This window comes from Sander vitreus, chromosome 19, assembly GCF_031162955.1.
Source record: "Sander vitreus isolate 19-12246 chromosome 19, sanVit1, whole genome shotgun sequence".
NCBI classification, from domain to species: Eukaryota; Metazoa; Chordata; class Actinopteri; order Perciformes; family Percidae; genus Sander; species Sander vitreus.
The window spans coordinates 36,334-55,285 of NC_135873.1; the positions used below are offsets into that span (position 1 = coordinate 36,334).

At 43.2% G+C, this 18,952-nt stretch overlaps 1 protein-coding gene across 1 annotated transcript; it reads right to left on the reverse strand.

Moving 5' to 3' along the window:
- Positions 1 to 899: 899 nt before the first annotated feature.
- Positions 900 to 18,010, reverse strand: npy2rl (neuropeptide Y receptor Y2, like). The gene is made up of 5 exons (XM_078276209.1): positions 17,790 to 18,010; positions 14,937 to 15,069; positions 8,169 to 8,334; positions 2,006 to 2,159; positions 900 to 1,548 (listed from the first exon to the last, which is right to left on the reverse strand). Exons 1-5 carry the CDS (start codon positions 17,940 to 17,942, stop codon positions 955 to 957), a joined length of 1,200 nt encoding a protein of 399 aa, XP_078132335.1. The 5' UTR covers positions 17,943 to 18,010; the 3' UTR covers positions 900 to 954.
- Between the last annotated feature and the right edge of the window lie 942 nt (positions 18,011 to 18,952).

Here is an 18,952-nt window from a genome sequence, read left to right on the forward strand (position 1 = left end):
ATCGTGTCCCCTCGCAAGTCAAGGAAGCTGGGGCGGCTGACGGTGGAGTAAAAGACCTATGTTGCATTCAAAGTCCAAAGTTAATGTTGAATCTGTTTACAGGCAACAGTCTTATCTTAAGTTTTCCAACAAATATCTCGGGGGGAGGTCGCGTCCTCGACGGCCGCCGCTTCAATTGGTCGAGGAGACCTCTGAGTCATCTTAAGTTTTTCCGTCAAATGTCTCGGGGGACGTTCTGTCAACCCAGAAAAGCAAAAGCCATTTCTTTCTGCTCCGGGAGACTACTGGAAACTGCTGCCTGAAATGTTGCAAGTTCAACCCCCCCCTGCAGACCTGCTAATATGCGTCCGTGTCCCCCGCCCCACTCTTCACGGTGGAGTAAAAGACCTATTTTGCATTCAAAGTCCAAAGTTGTTGTCGAATCGGTTTTCAGAAAAAACAATCTTAAGTTTTTCATCAAATGTCTCGGGGGACGTTTTGTCAACCCCCCCAAAAAAATAAAATCAAAGCCACTTGTCTTTTATTCAGGCGAAAATTTTCCACTTTTTCCACTTTGTCAGTGTCACACATCCTTTCTCTGGAACAAATCCCCCCCTCCACCCGAGGTCGCGTCCTCGACGCCGTTTCGATTGGTCGAGGAGACCTTGAGTCATTCAGCAGCCCTGCTGTCATTCTTCTTTTTCTAATCCCTGCTCGTTCTTTGCCTCCTCTTTCTATTTCGGGCTTCCAAAAACTCTTTAATCCTCCCCACCCCGTCGCCTTCATCTCTCTCTCTCTCTCTCTCTCTTCCTCGTTGTTTCTATTTTTCTCTCCCCTCTGGTTCTGTCTCTATGGAATCTTGTTTGTCTTGCGTCCATTGTCTTTTGGGAAACTAAAGATTTTCCTGACAACCATTTCCCTCCGTCGTCCCTCCGTCGCCCCTCTTCGTCTCCCTCCTCCGTCCTCCTCGGGCTCTCACACGTCCGTGGCGTTCAGGTGCGTGGACACCACGTCCTGGGTCTCGAGCACTATCTTCTTCGCCCTCCCTCCTCCTCCCCCGCCGCCGACGGGGTGGATGCTGTCCAGCCGGCCGCCCCTCCCGCCCCGCTCGGCCCCCTTGCGACACTTGAAGACGGCGAGGAAGGCGGCGCGGTAGTTGCGGTTCATCCAGCCGTACAGCAGCGGGTTGGCGAACGTGGAGCACATGGCGACCACGTGGAAGACGGTGTAGAGCAGCCGGTAGTCGCGCAGGTCCAGCACCGAGCTGTCGATGTCGGTGGCCAGCTGGAAGGCGTGGAAGGGCAGCCAGCTGACGCCGAACACCACCACCATGGTCACCAGCATCTTGGTGGTCTTGCGGCGCCGACGGTGGCGCTCGGAGCCGGCGGCGCTGCTGCCGCTGCCGACGCCGACGTTCTCCGCCGGGCTGACGTGGCCGCGCAGTTTGGACCAGATGCGGGCGTAGGCGAAGGAGATGATGGACAGCGGCAGGAAGTACTGCAGGATCAACATGGAGATGCTGTAGACGGTGCCGTCCGTGTTTTTACCGGGCCACTTCTCCGTGCACACCTGAGACGCGACAAAAGACACGGTCGGTTTAGTTTTTAATGAACTTAGACACGTCTGGGTTTAAGACGAGATAGTTGGAATAGTTGAAAAAGTGGGAATGGGTTTCTATGTTGAAAAATGTAGGAGTTGAAGTTTGAAAAAAATAATAAAAGGGGTACGGAGAAATAATAATAAAGAACAGAAGAACATGTACGCCTTCAGCATTCACACCAAATATGCAACAAATGAAAAAGCAGAATGACAGAATGGAAAGAGGATGGAGAGCAATCTGCGAGAAGGAGTCAGTGATGAAAGGAGTGAGGAGAGGAGAGAGGAGGAGAGAGATGAAAGAGAGAGAGAGAGAGGAGGGAAAGTACAGCGGGGAATGAGCAGGGGATCAAAGACACGATGAAGAGGTGTGTGTGTGTGTGTGTGTGTGTGTGTGTGTGTGTGTGTGTGTGTGTGTGCGTGTGTGTACCTGTATGGTGTGTCCCGGTTCCATGCTGAAGGAGCCGTACTCTCTGAAGATGGCCAGAGGACTGGCAAGCACGGCGCTCAGCACCCAGGTCAGCGCTATCACCCCGAAACACACGTCCTTGCGCATCCTGGTCTCCAGGTGGTACACGATACACCTGAAACACACAACAACAACACACACACACACACACGCACGTCACTTTGGATTTTTCTCGGATCAGGAAATAGTTGTTATAGATCAATACTGAACGAGGGAACACATCCGTGTCTATAAGTCGACTAACAGGTGAACCGGGAAACAGCTGCTACTTATATTGAGACCATAGTTCGTTCTATTACAATTTTCTGAAATTGTATGTTTAAATGTGAAAAATGAAGCATTATTTTGTTAAATATGTCCTAATTTGCATACATTTCCAAAACAGAAATGTGAACGTTGGATACAGCCAGATTACAAATTCTTGTTTCATGTTGTTAACGTATTAAAGTCAAAAGGTTGTTACAGAGGGGATTTCTGATATCCCTCTTTATTGCTCTGTAGATCAGAAAATACTGTCAACAGCCATAAAAAAAAAAAAAATAATAAATCCATATTGCTTCATGTTTTTATGAATAAAATGATGTATAAATCAGGCTGTGAATGATAACTTACATGAAGTCTTTGGTCTTTTTATACCTCAGTGAAAGCAAAAGTAAAAACTTCCTGCAGTCAGTTAATGCGTTCGCTATTCGAGTTGATTGTACAGTTAATCAGTTGTTCCGTAGTACTATTGTTAGTCAGGGTGATATCTGTCAGTTAAACTTTTACCCTGTTCACCCGTAGTGTCTTCAAAATGTCTACATTTTACAATCCATAGCTAAGGTTTGGTTCTCCCCACCAGACTCCTTGTAAATAATCACTACTTTTAGCATGTATAAAAGAAGCATATTTCCACATGTAAATGGGTGAATTAAGGGTTTATTTCAACCAAACCAGAGTGGTGATTGTTGGAACAGTTGAAAGATGAACCACGACGGCTTTTGATAGATTTATTTAGTTTCTGTCGACTTGAATTGAAGTGTGTTTAACGATGATAACAGTACTGTTTATTTACATGGAGTCTGGTTGGTTTGGTGATGGTGATTTCAGGGCTGTTTCATGTTAAACTAAAAGGATCTTACTCTTTAACAGACAGGGTCTATCTCTGTACGGATCCTGTCCATGATGTGGTCAGACAATTAGAATAAGAATAACAAAAACAAAAACTCTGAAAAGAACGTATTGGTTCCACTTTTTCATTACAAGTAGAACCAAAGTTCAATAATCACCTCGTCTGTTTTGGTCTGGGCTGCAGCTTAGTCAGCACAAAGAAAGAGTGAACTCATTAAATGGGTCCTCAGGTTTCTTGTTCTGGCCGCCAGTAAGCATTAAAGTCTAAGAGCTGCGAATGGCAGCACGATGCGCTGCAGTTTTGCACACTAAAAACGAGCCCAGCGTGTCTCTGTGGTCTTCTGTTCAGCCGTCTGTTTGTTGTCGTGCAGATTGGATCAAAAGCTGGCAAAGCTGCTTTTTAGCTTTTTACAGTCCCTGCTGATGCACAGACCTGAGCTGTGGCAAATATGTAATGTCTTTAAAAGTAGGACTCAAACTTTTCTTGTCCTCATAAGTCATGGACAAAGTTTGTGTATTACAAGTTTGTTTTTTGAGTGCAATTTCAACGCATTCTCATGAATGGGGAAAATGTATGCACACCGATTTGTATGATATACTACGAAATTAGGTGACTGCTGGGACATGAACACCTGTTTCCTGGGTGAAAGTCTTGTGTTTTCTCCTTAACTTCTTCAGGACATGAACACCTGTTTCCTGGGTGAAAGTCTTGTGTTTTCTCATTAATTTCTTCAGGACATGAACACCTGTTTCCTGGGTGAAAGTCTTGTGTTTTCTCCTTAACTTCTTCAGGACATGAACACCTGTTTCCTGGTGAAAGTCTTGTGTTTTCTCCTTAATTTCTTCAGGACATGAACACCTGTTTCCTGGGTGAAAGTCTTGTGTTTTCTCCTTAACTTCTTCAGGACATGAACACCTGTTTCCTGGGTGAAAGTCTTGTGTTTTCTCCTTAATTTCTTCAGGACATGAACACCTGTTTCCTGGGTGAAAGTCTTGTGTTTTCTCCTTAACTTCTCCAGGACATGAACACCTGTTTCCTGGGTGAAAGTCTTGTGTTTTCTCCTTAACTTCTTCAGGACATGAACACCTGTTTCCTGGGTGAAAGTTTTGTGTTTTCTCCTTAACTTCTCCAGGACATGAACACCTGTTTCCTGGGTGAAAGTCTTGTGTTTTCTCATTAATTTCTTCAGGACATGAACACCTGTTTCCTGGGTGAAAGTCTTGTGTTTTCTCCTTAACTTCTTCAGGACATGAACACCTGTTTCCTGGTGAAAGTCTTGTGTTTTCTCCTTAACTTCTCCAGGACATGAACACCTGTTTCCTGGTGAAAGTCTTGTGTTTTCTCCTTAACTTCTTCAGGACATGAACACCTGTTTCCTGGGTGAAAGTTTTGTGTTTTCTCCTTAACTTCTCCAGGACATGAACACCTGTTTCCTGGGTGAAAGTTTTGTGTTTTCTCCTTAACTTCTTCAGGACATGAACACCTGTTTCCTGGGTGAAAGTCTTGTGTTTTCTCCTTAATTTCTCCAGGACATGAACACCTGTTTCCTGGGTGAAAGTCTTGTGTTTTCTCCTTAACTTCTTCAGGACATGAACACCTGTTTCCTGGGTGAAAGTCTTGTGTTTTCTCCTTAATTTCTTCAGGACATGAACACCTGTTTCCTGGGTGAAAGTCTTGTGTTTTCTCCTTAATTTCTTCAGGACATGAACACCTGTTTCCTGGGTGAAAGTCTTGTGTTTTCTCCTTAACTTCTTCAGGACATGAACATCCGTTTCCTGGTGAAAGTCTTGTGTTTTCTCCTTAACTTCTTCTACCATCATTTCTAAATATCTGTCCGAACCCGGCCCGGCCCGACGGGTCCCTACGGGATCGGTTTGGGTATCCATCCTCTAACAGCAGCAGTCAATGTGGGGCATACAGCAAGAAATACATGGAATACATACCAATTACGGTCACTTTTCAGAGATGTATGTACGAATGCTTCATGAGAGCAGGCTGCACAATTCCTGCAGCGATTGTGTTTCTGGCCATAATTACGCTAACGTGTAACAGCAAAGGCTGGTAACATCTCTTCAGCTGCGTTTGTTATGTTCATTATAAGTTGAGGATGGTGATGAAGAAGATATCAACATGCAAAACTGAGTAAACTTGATTCTTTTTTTTGGCTTGTGCAGCTAACAGAAACCCAGATGCTCGGATCATGAACTGTATTCTCTTTTAAATGTCATTGTCAGGAACCATCTGCCGATAAAACATCCATTTCAAAGCACAGAGTGGTAGATGCTTTGTAGCAGATTTCCGTCTGCCGTTCCTGGACAAGGTGGACGCAAAAACACACAAAAACGACGACGACAGATTGCGGACGCGAGTGAGAGCTCCAGGAACGTATCACAGAACCAAATATCTTTACAAAAGAAGTGTTTTGGTGCATTTTGGTGCTTGATTTAAACCGTGAGTTTTTTTATCTTGGAAGCAAACTTTCCATGTACGAGCAAACCTCTCAGTGCAGTTCATACATGTTTAAAAGGGGAGCGTGCTTATGTTCGCACAGCCCAATGGTCCCACAGCCCTATGTTCCCACAGCCCTATGTTCCCACAGCCCAATGGTCCCACAGCCCAATGGTCCCACAGCCCAATGGTCCCACAACCCAATGGTCCCACAACCCAGTGGTCCCACAGCCCAATGGTCCCACAGCCCAATGGTCCCACAACCCAGTGGTCCCACAGCCCAATGGTCCCACAGCCCTATGGTCCCACAACCCAATGGTCCCACAGCCCAATGGTCCCACCACCCAATGGTCCCACACCCAATGGTCCCACAGCCCTATGGTCCCACAACCCAATGGTCCCACAGCCCAATGGTCCCACCACCCAATGGTCCCACCACCCAATGGTCCCACCACCCAATGGTCCCACAGCCCTATGTTCCCACAGCCCAATGGTCCCACCACCCAATGGTCCCACAGCCCTATGTTCCCACAGCCCAATGGTCCCACAGCCCTATGTTCCCACAGCCCAATGGTCCCACAGCCCAATGGTCCCACAGCCCTATGTTCTTACATTTGTAAGATTCTTTTCAAAATTAGGCCCTATGTCCCCACAGTTGCCACATTTCTAAGATTTTAGGGTTAGGTTAACCCCTAACCCTAACCCCCTACCCCTAAACCTGGCTGTGGGAACATAGGGCTGACCCCTTTAAAAGTTGCCTCAACTCCACACACGAGTTGTATAAAATCAGCAGGGTCACACAGGTTTAAAGTATGTTGATGAGTCATTATTCGTTCAAAATGCACCGCACGGCTCCTCTTCACACCTACACTGGAGTTGGCAAAACAGTAGCCAACAAAGCGTGATCGCGCTTAGTCGTGCAGCGAGGCCATCAGAGTGGGCTCCATTTGCATCTGAATATTCATTGTAATCCTATTTCCTGAGAGCAACTGTATTCAGGGTAAACAATTACTTTTAAATATGACATTTGAATCATTTATGAGGACGTGGGCACACGGTTTGCAGGTCACATTCAACTGTTGCTACTCGATGAATCAAAAAGACTAAATATTCACCATTAAAAACTTCACACTTCAGCCAAGTTAGCTGACGCTGTTTTCCAGAGCAAGTCACACCAGAATAAGAGGGGAACTTTAACGCTTTTCTGTATATTCTGTCATATCTAAAATCTCACAATGTCAGATGTTCATGTTAAATGTGGCCAAATCTTCAAAATAATGAGGTAAACATATTTAAAAGAAATACCTGTGAGCCAAAACCTCAGATTTCACACTTTGACACACTTCTCACAAACATGGGATGTGATTTGCTATACGTGGTCATCTGCTTTAGGCACGCTGCAGTGTTTACGTTAAAGACCCTGCTACATGTAGCTACGTCTAAGTCAGGAAAACCTGTAATCTTGGCTGCAAATGTCAGCCATTTTTGACGGTAGAATGAGCCGCTATCCTCCATTACAATCCACTTCTAACTACATGCTAACATCAAGGAAAGCTGCAATCTTAACTGCAAATGTCGTTAATTTCTCCCCAGTTTCGGACCACATTCCTGCTAGAACACGTCCGGTTGTGTAGTATTTGGTTTAGAAGCCTTTATCAGCCATTTTTGACGGTAGAATGAGCCGCTATCCTCCATTACAATCCACTTCTAACTGCGTGTAGCTACATGCTAACATCAAGGAAAGCTGCAATCTTGGCTGCAAATGTCGTTAATTTCGCCCCAATTTCGGACCACATTCCTGCTAGAACACATCCGGTTGTGTGGCATTTGGTTTAGAAGCCATTGTCAGTGATTTTTGAGGGTAGAAAGGGCTGTTTAAACTTCCACTGCTAACTACAAGTAGCTACATACTAAACACCAGGAAAAGCTGCAATCTTGGCTGCAAATGTTAATTTCTCCCTAATTTCAGTCCTATTCATGCTGGAACATGTCCGGTTGCGTAGTATTTGGTTTAAAAGCCATTTTCAATGATTTGTGATGGTAGAAAGTGCTGCTATTTTCCATTACAGTTCCCTTCTAAATACATGTACGATACTGTATGTGTGTTACGTTGACGTTTCCGTTGTGTAAGATACATGCTAACATCATGGAACCCTGTAATCTTGGCTGCAAATGCTGTTCATTTTCTCCCCAATTTTGGATCACATTCCTGCCGGTTGTGTAGTATGTGGTTTAGAAGCCTTTATCGGTGATTTTTGATGGTAGAGAGTCCTGATTTGTACTCTGTTGCAGTTAGTCTCCGGCTGCAACGGACTGTACTGAGGCAGCGACAGCAGAGCACAGATGCGGAGACTTCGGAGATCCGGAAATAAATCTCCTTTAATTCCGTGGTAAATAACAGTTGGGTATGATATGATGTATTTGGAGAATTCACAAAGGAAACAGACAGCAACCTGAATGAATGTGCTTCTTTCTTTTGTTTTTGCATACTTAAACCTTCCTTGACATACAGATGAGGCCTGAATACAACCATGAAAACTTGTGAATAAATAAGCCGAAACCCACCTGTGGCGGTCCAGGGCGATGACGTTAAGTGTCACCGTGGAGACGTGCACGGCGAGCCCCTGGGCGTAAGGCAGCAGGAAGCAGAGCGTGCTGCCAAACTTCCACTCCCCCTGCAGCGTGTAGACGAGGGTGAAGGGGAGGCACAGCGTGTTCACCAGCAGGTCGGCTGCAGACAAAGAACTGTTACTGAAAATATCTTTCTGATATATTTAAACTAATGTGTGCATTTAGCATCTCTTGGATTTTACGCTCATTGTTGTTTGGTGACGTACTCCCTTGACCTTCTGTTGCTGCAAATATACTGTTCAACATGTACTGTATGTGATACATTTTTATGGTTTGACTCCTCGCAACACATTCTCACTCCCAACTCATCACACACGGCCGCTTGGCGTCATGTCTTTAACGCTCTGGGTACCCGTCAACAATTCTTCCAAACCATACAACGACATAGTTTGTTTATTCCCCCCCCCCCTCTCTAAGGGCGTTTTCACACATACCTCATTTGGTCCGGACTATCGGACTTTTCAGTTTGATCCGAACCAAAATTACAGGTGTGAAACTCACAGAGAGAGGATACGAGAGGACGAGGAAGCCTGTCTACAGACCAATCAATTATAAGTATCTGGAGACGCAGCTCACGTATGTGACGACGGCAGGATGTAGTTTTGTCACGTATAGATCTTTAGTGCGCTTGCATAACTGCAGTGTGAAACCAAAACTTACCGGATCAAATCTATACAATGTATCAAAAAGATGAACCTTGGTTTGGACTTTCATGTGTGAAAACCCCCTAATATTCCATTTGTTCCATAAAGTTAGAAAAACTCCTTTCTTTTCTGTCTCCTGGGTGAAAGTCATGTGTAATGATTCACTGAAGCTTGGTGGAAGGGTGTAGCAAGGGCAGAGGAAGAACACATTACATTTTGGATCGGATCCGAATTACAAGCCAATACACAATTATTTTTCACTTTCGTTCACATTGTGAGATAAGGCATCTGGCGCTGGCAGAGGTCTGCACTCTCTGAGATCTCTTCTAGTTATTATTTCCATCATTTTCTTTCTCTTCTCACACTACGTGCCCATTTCATTGGCTGATTGTTGGTCCTGTACACCTTTGCTGAGCGTTGCTACAAAACTGTTTACAATGATTGACAGTCCGCTAAACAGACTGTTTCATGAAGTGGCATATGTATGACACGCCAATCCGTACGCCATTTTGGCATGTTATCAAGACGAATACTGGCTTTTTAGCGTGTTTATCAACGCCGTTTGGCCTCCATTGACTTGCATTACCTTGGCGATTGTGTGTGAATTTACGCCGTAGCGAGTAGTATGAAAGGGCGAAAATCCGCGTAGGGAGGTTGGTCGGGGGGCGGGATGGGTCAAACAGAGAACTTTTCACGCAGTTCCTTCGTGTCCCGCGTGTCACGTTTCCTAAACCCAACAGGTCCGCTGTATACAGCGCTCAAAATGCGTACAGTTGCGTATGTTTACGCAAAGTCATGATATCACGTTGTCTAAATACTTTTTAATAATACCTGAAAAACATTTTCAATTGTCACCTAGAGGTTTGCGTCGAAAGGAGCCATTTTAGGTGGTTTTGGGCATCTGGTAAGGATGCCCCCCTGGGTGCCTCCATAGGGAGGTGTTCCAGGCACGTCCAGCTGGGAGGAGGTCTCGGGGAAGACCCAGGACTAGGTGGAGGGATTATATCTCCAACCTGGCCTGGGAACGCCTCGGGATCCCCCAGTCGGAGCTGGTTAATGGGGCTCGGGAAAGGGAAGTTTGGGGTCCCCTGCTGGAGCTGCTACCCCCGCGACCCGACCCCGGATAAGTGGATGAAGATGGATGGATGGGCCTAGAGATTTGACTCCAAATAGTGAAGTACACATTTTATGTGAGAGGAATAGTTCAACATTATGAGAAATATTTGCTATCTTGCCTTCAGATCCAGTAGAAGATAATCAGCGTACGGACACGAGTTGTATCGATCTTCACTTCTAACCCTCAGAAAGAAATCGAATAAGCAGATTTCCCAAAATGTCTTTCTTTTAACTCTGTATACGAGCTCTAACAACCTCCGCAAATGTTCAATTAGTTTTTAGCTCCATGCATACCTAGCATAGTTTTTAATTAAACTGAATCATTTTGTGTATTTGATGTGACTTGACAAACTGTCTGTTACAGTTATATAGTAGTTTTTTTAACCATTTGTTTTTAACGCAACCTTGAAGACAACGCACAAAATAAAATGCTTTTCGCTTTTGAAAACTTTTGATTACGGTCAGGATCTTTAAAAAGTTGCAGTTTACCATCAAAAATCCAAAGCACATCACCCGTTCACATCTGCACATACAGTAAGTCATAAGACATCAGTCAAGTTTCCATCCAAATGAATCGACGATGTTTATCTGAATTTCAGAAAAAATCGGCAAAAGAAAATGAAAATGAATGCTCATTCCCATCCACTACTGTTATGCGGTTATTGGGAGTTCATCGAGATGAGCAGCAGGTGGCGCTGATGTTCCAGTCAGAAAAACATTAAACCATTGCGCAACAAGATGACGTAATTTAAAGAGCACCAGTCAAAGCCTAAATGGCGAAAAACAATGTAGAACGCTAAGGCCCCAAGGAAGTACGTACAGCCTTGAAACCAATGTAATGCAATTAGTCCATTAGAAAGCTTGATGGAAACATGACATTTCTTGTTTGTTTGCTCTCTCTCTCTCTCTCTCTCTCTCTCTCTCTCTACGGTTCCTGTATGCTTTGGCAAATTAAAATGGATTTATACTGCATGTCATTAGTGATGAAACAGCTGCTGAGTGATCTGAGGACAGTTAAAACAACTGCAGAGCGCCAGAGCCACAATCAGAGAGAGAGAGAGAGAGAGAAAGAGAGAGAGAGAGAGAGAGAGAGAGAGAGAGATGCCAGCTGCTCAGACAGACAGCAGGTCTATCAACATCTGGACCAAAAACGTCAATGGGTTTGAAACCCATAAAGGTTTAATATCTCAAACATTAAGGGAAAGTGGACACCATTATGTTCGCATTGGAACTCTTCACTTGAAGGAAATGACAGATACTGTTATCCTAGTCTATAGCCCGAGATGATTGGGATTGCTTTAAAGAAATAATAACATGTTGGATTCATTATTTTTTTTTTTTTTTTTACTTTCAAAAATTAAAAATAATTTGGTGGCCCCCCCCTGCAGTAACTCTGAAGACCCCCTAATGGTCCTCTGGACCCTCTGATGAAGATCCCGGCAATAAAGGCTAAATCAAACATAATTATAATATACTGTATGATTGTTTTAATTCTTTCTCAGCATCGCTCGGCTGCTCAGGAACCCATCTGGCAACAAAATAAAATGCTGTAAATATAGTTGATTAATTATAATAAAAAATAAAAAAAGGCAGGTCATAGGAAACTAGAACAATAAAGGCTCAATCTTGACAAGACTGAGCTCCTTTTCCTTCCAGGGAGACGCTCTCCTACCCAGGACCTGACTATAACAACCCTGTGGTAGTCCCCACCCAGACTGCTAGGAACCTGGGTGTGACACTCGACGACCAACTACCAATCACTGCCAACATGGCTGCAACTACCCGATCGTGTAGATACGTGCTGCATAACATCAGAAGGACACGTCCCCTTCTAACGCAGAAGGTGGCTCAGGTTCTGGTTCAGGCTCTAGTCATCTCATGTCTAGACTACTGCAACTCCCTCCTGATTGGCCTGCCTGCATGCTCCCTCCTGATTGGCCTGCCTGCATGTGCCGTCCGGCCCCTGCAGCTCATTCAAAACGCAGCAGCTCGACTTGTCTTCAACCTCTCCAAGTTCTCTCACGCTACACCGCTCCTCCGCTCCCTTCACTGGTTACCAGTTGTTGCCCGCATCCGCTTCAAGACACTAGTATTGGCATACAGGGCCACGAACGGATCAGCCCCAGCAAACATCCAGGACATGGTCAAACCCTACACCCCGACCCGCCCACTCCGCTCCGCATCAGCCAACCTGCTCGCTGCCCCCTCACAGCGAGGGACAACTAATCACCCGACGAAATCCGAAATGAGCTCCACCATTGACATCAGGACGGCCGATAGCCTACGCATCTCGCAGCGAAGGCTAAATGTAATGTGTAATGCAATGTAATGTAATGTAATCCTTAAAAATATGTCGCAAATACAAACAATATTGCAGTAAAACAAGCAAAAATCACACACCAAGATATGGTAAGGTTCACACACAGAGCCTTTGTCTTCCCTTTAATGGATCTGCAGAAGGCCACTCTCTACGTCTGTCTCTACGTCGCAGACTTATTCATTATATATTCTCTTATATTTGATGTCAGAATTGCCTGCTGTTGTCTCTGTCACTCCCTGTCTTACTTAAGTCACTGTTTAAGTGAAGTCACGGTCAGTAATGATTTCCTCAGCTGAGTCTCTCGCTTTCATTCGACTTTGTCCTCACTTTCAACGTTCCTGTTCCTGTTCCCCCGTCTCACGAACACACTAGAGCCAAGCGTTTGTCTCTAAAGGAGCAGGTTTAGGTTATTTCCTGCAGCGCTTTTCATTTCCAGTCAGTCTCTGTTCTCAAAAACGCACCGCCGCAACTTTTTAAACCTTTAAGGGGACTAGTTTATGAAAGCACTCCCATTCACATTTTGTGTTCCTTACACTTCATTTCACGCGTGGCATTCTCTCGCTGGCTCCCCCTTCGTTGTCTTTTGTTCTTGCATAAGAAGTGCTTAACGAATACAGAATGGACAGCTGCCACTTTACTCTACATGAACATGGACATTTGGCTTGTTCAGATGATCCTGAAAAAGCAGAACGCAGCCATGTAAACAGTGAAAAGATATTTTGGAAGAGAGAGTTCAGAGTGAGGACTGCTGTGGTTTGAAACCCCCAATTACCCACCGTAAAGTAAAGATGAACCCGATACATTTCATTCATAAAGCCCACTTCGGGGTGGGGTGTGGGGGGTGCAAACCTATCGGATGAATGGATGGACTGATTGGGGAATAGTTCCTCCAGAAGTGGCAGAGGGAGATTTCAGCACCACGGAGGGCGACAGCCTCAGAGGGAGACTTCAGCACCACGGACAGCGACGGAAAAGAAGTCCCATTTGTTTGATAGAAACTACAGCGAGCCGTTGTTTTTATGAAACTATCTGATTTCATAAAAAAGTGAAACCAAAGCAGGGTTCATGTCCCGTGTAAAAAAAAAACCCAAAAAACAACAGTTTTTTTTAAGCCAAAATCAGTTAATAATGTCAGTCTTCTGATACATTTTTCTACCTTAAACGCTCCCAGAAACGTCCCGAAATAAATGTGGACCTTCCTGAATTTAAAATCCTTGTTTTTCTACATTATCATTAGTTAGAATAATTCAAAGTGACATTTAAAGGTCCAATATGTAAAATATTTACTGTAATAAAGAGTAATATAGATGTTAAGGAAACATGTTTGAAATACTATCTTTTCTGACAACAATGCTAATGCCAGTATTTTCTCCTTTTGAAATGTACGTTCCGTGACATAATGTCTGTTTGTGTTTTGGCCTTTTTGTTGGTATCAACTACCCAGTTTGACAGCCAGACCGGGTTGCCAGATATACCTGAAAAAAACGTAAACCCAGCGCGCTACAGCTGTAACGTTAGTACAGCCATGAAAGCAGCAAACAAACAAACAGGATCAACGGGGATAGATTGTACCCGAGATCTAAAAAAAAAAAAAGGCCAACATTTTTCATCATTTTTCATCCCCCCGACCCTTTTTTTAATTGGCCCCGGCACGACGGGAGGTCCTAAAGCTCGAGCCAGACATAAATACTACATACTTACATACTATACTGTGTTATTATACTTGATGCCAACTTCTGCTGCTACTCTTATTGTTGTTTATTCAAAACAAGAATCAAGAAAAATGAAATGCATACAGTACAGTATACGTGTTAGTGTTCAGCTGGATAACATGAACTGATTTTGTTTTATAAAATGTAAAACATTGGCACTTTAAAAAGAACTTCACAAGTCAAAGTCTCTCTTCATCTTTCCCTGTCCTCTCCCTTCCTCTAATATTAGGCTCTTTATAAAACTACGTATCATGCTTCTTACCAAATACAAAAGTAGATCATTTGCACCTTAAAAAGGACCTTACGAGTCAAAGTCTCTCTTGATCGTTCACAAAATTATGTTTCATACTTGAAAAAGTTTTTTTTTTTTTAAATACTCGTGAGTGTGCCTCTGGGAGTTCTTTTGTTCCGTCTATTTCAACGCTCGTCATCACAATCCCATTTTATGTCTCGTTAACCGTAACGCCGATAACGGTCGTCCTTGTCAGCCGCGTGGCAGTCAAAGACGGCCGACAATGAATGTTTGATTTTCATCTCTCGCCCACACAGAGCCGCAGACATCACGGGGAGACGACTTATAACAGCTGACAGATGTTTGAGTCATCGTCGCAGAGGGCAACGCACTCACAAACACGTACACACAGACACAGACACACACACACACACACACACACACACACACACACACACACACACACACACAAAAACAGGCCTTGTTCTTTGGATGTCAGAGGATTTCTCTGAGTCTGATGAGTCTGACAGCATCAAATCAGAGCGTGTGTCTGTGTGAATGTGTGTGTGTGTGTGTGTGTGTGTGTGTGTGTGTGTGTGTGTGTGTGTGTGTGTGTGTGTGTGTGTGTGTGTGTGTGTGTGTGTGTGTGTGTGTGCGTGTGTGCGTGTATAAACATACCGACAGCCAGGTTGGCGATGAAGAAGTTGGTGACGGTGCGGAGCGACTTGAAGCGGTAGATTACGTAGATGACCAGAGAATTACCCAGAACCCCCAGCACGATGATGGTGCTGTAGGCCAAGATCAACACCACCTGCAAACATAAAACACACACACACACACACACACACACACACCAACAGCTGTCAGAGCCAGTTGTTTTGACATACTGGAAATGTTAGGGACTAGCGACAACATCTGCTGCTTAAATGTTTTGAATCTTTCTGAATTATTATATATTATTCTTTCTGTGTTTCTGGCCCACATTACACAACCCTGTACTCACCCTACGGGAGATACAGAAATAACTACTGATGATGTAAACGCTCTGACTGCATGTCCAAAGACAGACGTTATTCTTGTGTCGGGTTTTGATGAGTTGCTTTTGAGATTTTGACCGTTAAAAACAAAAAACAGGTATAAAAAGGAATAGAAACTGGATACTACTCATAATATTAGAAGAGGTGTTATGGTGTTGATGGTGAAGATTAAGGACAGGCACAGTTGGTACTGTTATAGGAAAACAGGGCATTTTTAAAGGAGTGGAGAGATAAAATGGACCGAATATTTACAGGTAGATTATTCCAATCTGAGGGGGCTTTAAACCTAGAGTAGTAAAGTGGTAGGTAGAGGAAAAGGGTACCATAAGCTGTTTAAGGTAAGGTTTAGGGTAATTGCAATGTATACATTTGTAAATAAACAGCAACCAATGCTGATGTCTTCTTAATGAAGGTGATGGAAGAGCAAGTTTTTCATACATAATACAATGATGAGTAGTAAAAGGACATCCAAGAACAAATTTACAGATTCTGTTGTAAGCAACATTGAGAGGGAGCAGATTAGTGCTGGGTGCAACCTGATATACAACATCAGCATAGTCCATAATTTGTAAGATAAGTTGTTGCACAAGTTTCTTTCTAACAGTAAGAGAGAAACATTTTCTGGATCGGTAGAAAACACCAATACCAAAACTGATTCTTTTTTAAATATAATCAATATGATACTTAAATGAGAGCTCAGAGTCTAGCCAAAGTCCGAGGTATTTGGTGTGTTCAGCTTTTTGCAGTGAACTACCATCAAAACATGTAATTACACATGTATGACCTTTTAATTTGGATTTGATGGTCTGTGGAGTTCCAAAAATCATAATGTGCGATTTGGTTTTGTTAAGTAATAATTTATTTCTTATGAGCCAATGTTGTAGGCTATCAAAGTCACACTGCAGAGCTGATTCGATTTGTAATAAATTAGTTTTGGAAGTGTATAATACTGTATCATCTGCATAAAGCTGAACACAACATTCAGAGCAGATTGATGGGAGGTCATTAACAAAAATAGAAAAGAGAAGTGGACCAAGAGTTGAACCTTGAGGGACACCTCATTGCTGAATTAATATATCGGATTTGCATCCTTGTATAATAACACATTGTTTTCTGTTATGGAGATAAGAATTGAACCAGAGTAGTGCATTGCGTGACAAACCAGCAGAGAACAATTTATCCAAGAGCAAGTAATGATCAACTAAGTCAAATGCTTTTGTTAAATCAATAAAAATTGCACCAGTTAGTTGACTGCTATTAGATGCAGAGAAAATATAATTTTTAACCTTTAATAGTGCAGTGGTTGTGGAATAATGATTTGTACTCGCTGTGACTATACAAATCACAACGTGTAAATAAGTCGGCATGTTCCTTTAATGGATATAATGGATAAGAACATATATATAAGCATATATAAGCTTTTTGTTTCAGCCTCATCCTTTCAGTCAATGTTTACTGTTTGGGTTTACACTGTGATGTATATAATCATTGTTTTTATGTTGACTGAATTAAAGGCATACTATGTAACTTTTCCCTCTTCGGTCCCCCTTACAGGTTGTCTTATTGGAACTACAGCTGCCTTTAAAGGTCCTATGACATGCTGCTTTTTGGGTGCTTTTATATAGGCCTTAGTGGTCCCCTAATACTGTATCTGAAGTCTCTTTTATATAGGCCATAGCGCTCCCCTAATACTGTATTTGAAGTCTCTTTTATATAGGCCTTAGTGGTCCCCTAATACTGTATCTGAAGTCTCTTTTATATAGGCCATAGCGCTCCCCTAATACTGTATCTGAAGTCTCTTTTATATAGACCTTAGTGGTCCCCTAATACTGTATCTGAAGTATCTTTTATATAGGCCTCAGTGGTCCCCTAATACTGTATCTGAAGTATCTTTTATATAGGCCTCAGTGGTCCCCTAATACTGTATCTGAAGTCTCTTTCCCAAAATTCAGCCTTGGTGCAGAATTACAGCCACTAGAGCCAGTCCCACAATGAGCTTTCCTTAGGATGTGCCATTTCTGTGTCTGTAGCTTTAAATGCTATTGAGGAGGAGAGAGGGGGGGCAAGGTGGAGGGTGGGGGGTGGCCTTGACCAACTGCCACTTTGCTTGTTTGCAAGCCATGATGTCTCTCTCTTTCTCATGAATTTTTTAGTTGTTGCTTTGATTTATACGTTCAATCCCTTTATATATATATATATATATATATATATATAGGATTGACGTATAAAACAACATATATATATATATATATATATATATATTTATATATCCCTTCATATCCCTTTATATATCCCTTTATATATATATATATATATATATATATAAAGGGATTGAACGTATAAATCAAAGCAACAACTAAAAAATTCATGAGAAAGAGAGAGACATCATGGCTTGCAAACAAGCAAAGTGGCAGTTGGTCAAGGCCACCTTGCCCCCCCCTTGTAACCAATATATATATATATAGTTTACAGGGAAAAACTATCAAACCTCTACCTGCACACTCAACAGTTTGATGGTGTCCTCTGGGAAATTGACTCCCTCAAACACCAGCGTGGGTAATTCCGGGGGGTCGGCGCCGGTCGTCGGGTCGTAGTTAGCATACCCGGGGTCGTCCGGCGTGGCGTTGACTGCACTGATGGCCTCCATGTTTTCCGATCATAAGTGTTCAGCCGGCAACGCCATCACACGGACACACTCGCTCTCTCTCCGCCTCTCTCGGCCTGTGGGGAGGACAGAGAAACAGACGGACAGACAGATCAACAACTGGGGAGGCTAATGTCAGACAGAGACAGGAACATTTTTACATGCACTCTGGGAATGTAAATTGGTAAACGCCTTTTTTGGGAAGAAGTCATAGAACACATAGAGAAAGGGCTAGGTTTTATTATACCTAAAACACAGGAGGTTGTGCCTATTAGGGGACCAAGCAGAATTGTTAGAAGTTTCAAAATAGGATTTTGCAGGAATAAAGGTTGGGGTTGTAACGGCCATCCAAGTGATCCTACTAGTGTGGAAAAATACCTCCCCCCCCCCCCCCCAGAATTTAAACAATGGCTGGAACTTATGTCAGAAATAGTATCATATGAACACATGCTGACCAGAATTAATAATGAAAATGAAGGATTTAAGAGGTCATAGGATCACTTTTTTTGCCTATGGTATTGCTGGTGTATTGTAATGATAGAGATTTACTACTGTGGTTGCTGGATTCTCTCATTTTAATTTTTTAATTTTTTAATTTTTTACTATTATTAATTTTGACTTTGAGTGCATGTATAGGACTTTATACATATTATTGTAGCACAACAATGCTCCCTATTTCGAGGGAGCGCCCCCTTTACAGTGGGCAGTATGATTACAATTGGAACGTAACGGGCCGCTTGCTCCCAAAACCCTGTGAAACCAACAATTTGATATTTGGTTGTTTGATTGATTTGTTGTCCGCGCTGAGTGAGGACGCGGGCCGCATGCGTCCCGGGGGCCACCAATTGCCCATCCCTGCACTAGAATAACAAACTGATAACTCTTAACCCTTGTGTTGTCCTCCCGGGTCAAAATTAATACTCTTTTATCTCTTTGTTTTTACGTTTATGTCGCCTATTTCAACGTTTTTGGCACTTTTTTCCCATTAACACCAGTATAGTCACCACTAGACA